The sequence below is a fragment of the Orycteropus afer genome, unplaced genomic scaffold, assembly GCF_000298275.1.
Source record: "Orycteropus afer afer isolate SDZICR_OR568_19922 unplaced genomic scaffold, OryAfe1.0 scaffold00270, whole genome shotgun sequence".
In the NCBI taxonomy this organism is placed as follows: domain Eukaryota; kingdom Metazoa; phylum Chordata; class Mammalia; order Tubulidentata; family Orycteropodidae; genus Orycteropus; species Orycteropus afer.
The window spans coordinates 370,690-374,702 of record NW_006921857.1 but is presented as its reverse complement, the minus strand read 5'-3'; the positions used below and the strand labels follow the sequence as shown (position 1 = coordinate 374,702).

The 4,013-nt window shown below is 37.9% G+C and overlaps 1 protein-coding gene across 1 annotated transcript in view; it reads left to right on the top strand.

Moving 5' to 3' along the window:
• MRPL1 (mitochondrial ribosomal protein L1) overlaps positions 1-4,013 on the top strand; it is a 167,124-nt gene that overhangs the window by 19,419 nt on the left and 143,692 nt on the right. The window contains exon 2 of the mRNA XM_007950379.1: positions 3,058-3,169. Coding sequence (XP_007948570.1) covers positions 3,058-3,169 — 112 coding nt within the window. The remainder of the gene's footprint in view (positions 1-3,057; positions 3,170-4,013) is intronic.

The window sequence follows — 4,013 nt, the reverse complement described above, 5'->3', positions numbered from 1 at the left end:
AGTATTAATCTTCTGGATTTCTATGTGTAGATTTAGAATCATTTCTAATTTTTCATTTAATTTGTCATTTTGTTCTTGTATTTTCTTCCAAATTTCTTCTAAGGTTTTTTCTGTGTTTTCTTTGGTCTCTCAATCCTTTGAAGATACCTAAAGATAATTCTTTTGAATTCCTTACAGAGAGTGCCAATGCTGCTTCTTCCTCAGGAATGTGTTCTGGGTCTTTATCTTGCTCCCTTGTTTCTACCACTTTATCCTGCCTTGTGGACTGTGATGGTCTGTTGTTTCCAAGGCATTGTGGCATTGTATTTAGATCTCTGTTAACTGTTTGTGAAGAGCAGCCAAGGGTGGTTCAGGCTCTCCTTGGTGGTTTTTTATCGTTGGCCCATTGGTGGAGAATGAGGTAGTAGCTGTCGCTCAGTAAGTGAAGTTGCAGGAGGTATGGGTGTAGTTGTGTCTTATCGGGACTGTTGTTGTCTCCCACTCAATCAGACACAAATTACAATAGAATAACCTTCAAAAAAGTTGTCAGTCTTGCAGGTCCCGAATGTCCTTGGGTTTGCTGGAAAGCAGAACGTGTTCTTAAGCCCCAGGAATCTGCGAGAGCACTGTCTCTTTAAATATCCAAAATAATCAAGCTGCTTTTTAAACCTTCAAAATGGTGGTGTCCTCTGGACCGTCAAAAGTCCACAGCCCAGCCCACCTTTCTCTTCACCTTCTCCGTTTGTTCCCCAGCCACCATGCGCAGTCCTCCGTGCAGTCCCTGGCTAGCAGGGTGATTTTTAGGTTAATTCTTAAGTCCTACCACCACTCGGGAATCTCCAAGCTGTCTGTGCCCTCAGGATCGATCAGGATCGCTGCCAGACTGCAGCTCCCTATGTCTCCTTTTTTGTATTTTCATGCAAATTCTTCTGGTAGTTGGGGTTTACTATATCCTTCCCTTCAAGGCTCAGGGGTCCAGGATTATCTTCTGTGTCTGTGTTAATTAGTTTCCCTTTTCTTTGTTGAAGAGGGTCTGTGCAGTCTTTCTGCCTAGTCCGCCATCTTGCTGGAACTCCCCTCTATGATGATTCTTGTGAACATCTCTTAGTATACATGTGTAGGACTTCCTCTAGGGTATGTGTATAGAAATGAAATTACAGAATCATTGAGATGCGTATATTCAGTTTCAACCTTTTAATTTCTGAAATGGTATTGTAATTCACACTCTTATTGCCAGAGTGTAAAATTTACCCTTAGGTGACATTTTCTGTGACCCCTGATTTTTTTTTTTTTTAAGTTTGATATTTGTCAAATAGTCTATTTAAATGATCTGGTCTGCACACTGTTTGTTACCTGTTACAATAAGATCAAAGCCACTGCTTCCTCATTGACAAAGTGTTGTGAGGAAGAAAAAAAAAAAGAATAACTAAACATTGTATTTAGTGATGTGATTGATTTATATGTTTGTGTAATTTTAATCGGTTGCAGGCCAATTAACCAACCTTTGTATAACATTGATGTAAACTATATTTTGTTATAATTTAAATTTGCATTTATGTGATTATAATGATGTTATACATCTTTTCATATATTTATATATCATTTGTGTTTCTTTTTCAATTCGAAGTCTATTTATGTCTTTTGCCCAGTTTTCATTTGGGTTGATATTGTTATATATTTTGGATATTAATCCTTTGTCATTTATATTATTTTGCTAATATACCTGACATGGGGCTTATCTTTTTGCTTTCTTGAAAGTATCTTTTGATAAACAGAAATTTTTAATTCTAGTATCACTTTTTGGTTAGTGATATTTGGGGCTTGTTTGTAAAATTGTTACCTTCCTGAAAGTCATAACGGGGGTGGGGAGCTCTGGTACCACAGTGCCTAAGGCACTTAACTGCCAACTAGAAGACTGGCAGTTCAAATCCACCAGCCACTTCTCAGAAAGAAGGTTGGGCAATCTCCTTCCGTAGTGATACTGCCTCAGAAACCCAAGGAGGGGTCACTGTGAGCTGGGTCCAACTTGATGGCACAAACTACCACCAACCAAAAGTCATAACATATTTTCCTGTATTCTGAAAGCTTTAAAGTTTTGCTGTTCACATATCAGTTTTTAGTATATATAAATTTGATTTTTTTGTGTGTGGCATTGAGGTAAGGTCTAATTGTACTTTTCTTTTCCTTACTGTGTATAATCAATTGTCTCAGTGCCACTTATTGAATTCCCTGCATATTGACTTATAACTTCTTTGTCATACTTCTGATATCTTTATATGCATGGATCTGTTGCTGGGCTGTTTCTTTTATTAATCTTTCTTATTGTAGCTGTGCCAATATCAAAGTGTCTTAATTACCATAACTTTATAACAAATCTTGATCTCTGGTAGGACAAGGCCCTTCACTATTTTTATTCTTCAGGGGTGCCTTAGACAACTCTGTGAATGTATTACCAATACAAAAATATGAACAAATAAAATTTAAATTATTTTAAAAATTCAGGCATGCATCTGCATACTCCCTAACAATATAGTTAACATACTCTGTTGAACCGAACTATATACATTTACGTGGTTTTTGTTCTGAGAAGTACAGTTTCCATTATTACAGTTTTTTTTTTTTAAATTTTTATTGTTTTGGGTGACAGTTTACAGAGAAAATTCATTTTCCATACAGCAGCTCACATACACTTTGTCTCATGACATTCACTGCAATTTCCCGCAATGTACCTTCTTCCCTGCCACTTCCTCCCCATAGTTACCTCTTCCCTGTGCCCTTCCTTCCAGTGCACTCCTGCCCTCTGAACTGTTTCCTTGTGCATACACATCCCTTCTGTTCTCCCATGATTGATCTCTCCAAGGAGTATATCTACCTAATGTAAATGTTCAGCCTATCTTTGGCTTGGCTAGAAGCCACAAAAGTAGGTTCAATTCCCCATTATTACAGTTTTGAAAAAAAAATGGTTAAGAATCACACAATATTGAATGTTGTTATTTTCAGAACTACAGATTTTTAGAATGTAAAAAATTGTGAATATGATTACTTAATGTTAATATTTTGTGTATTTCTTTTTTCAAGTCTTCATACATCATCAGAGGCATAGTCTTTCCAAGACGGCTTATCAGACATCTCTTTCTCCTTGTTTTGTAAATGTTCAGGTGCCCAACAGACATTTTGCTGCAGCTACAAAGTAAGTATTTATTTATTTATTTTTGTCTTTTAGTTATTATTTTGTTTGCTCTCATTTAAAATTTTGATGATAAAAATATTGGCTCCATAAATACATGTAAACAAAAACCAAACTCACTGCCATCGAGTTGATTCCAACTCATAGCAAATCCTATTGGGTTTCCAAGGTTGTAAATCTTTACAGAAGCAGACTGCCTTTTCTGTGGAGCGGCTGGATGGGTTCAAACCACTGACTTTTTGGTTAGTAGTCAAATGCTTTAACCGTTACAGTACCAGAGCTCCTTATAAATACATATCCAAAACCAAACTTATTGCTGTTGAGTCGGATCCGAGTCATAGCAACTCCTCCTTGGGTTTCCGAGGCGATATCACTTCAGAAGTAGGTTGCCCAATCTTCCTTCTGAGGAGTGGCTGGTGGATTTGAACTGCCACCCTCCTGGTTAGCAGTCAAATGCCTTAGACACTATGCCACTAGGGCTCCATATGAATACATGTAGGCACTGCCAATTGTGAAAGTTTATCATTTCTGCTTCTTTGACCTTTAGTCCTAGAAGAAAGATTAAGACTTACTACAATAATAGTTACTACTTTTTAAACACTGACATGCATTAATGAATTTAGTCCCTTCTGTAACATTATGTAATAGTTGGAGCTGTGTGTCAACTTGGCTGGACCCCAGTTGTGGGTGGTTTTTCCCATGATGGGATCAGATGACTGAGTTCTGAGTGGCCGGTCTGCCCAAGGGGAGTTTCCCTAGGGGTGTGGCCTGCTTGCAATGATATTCCAAGGACAATCTGGAAGAACGGCATTCCGAACTACAGACTTCCTTGAGTGAGCGGCTCACC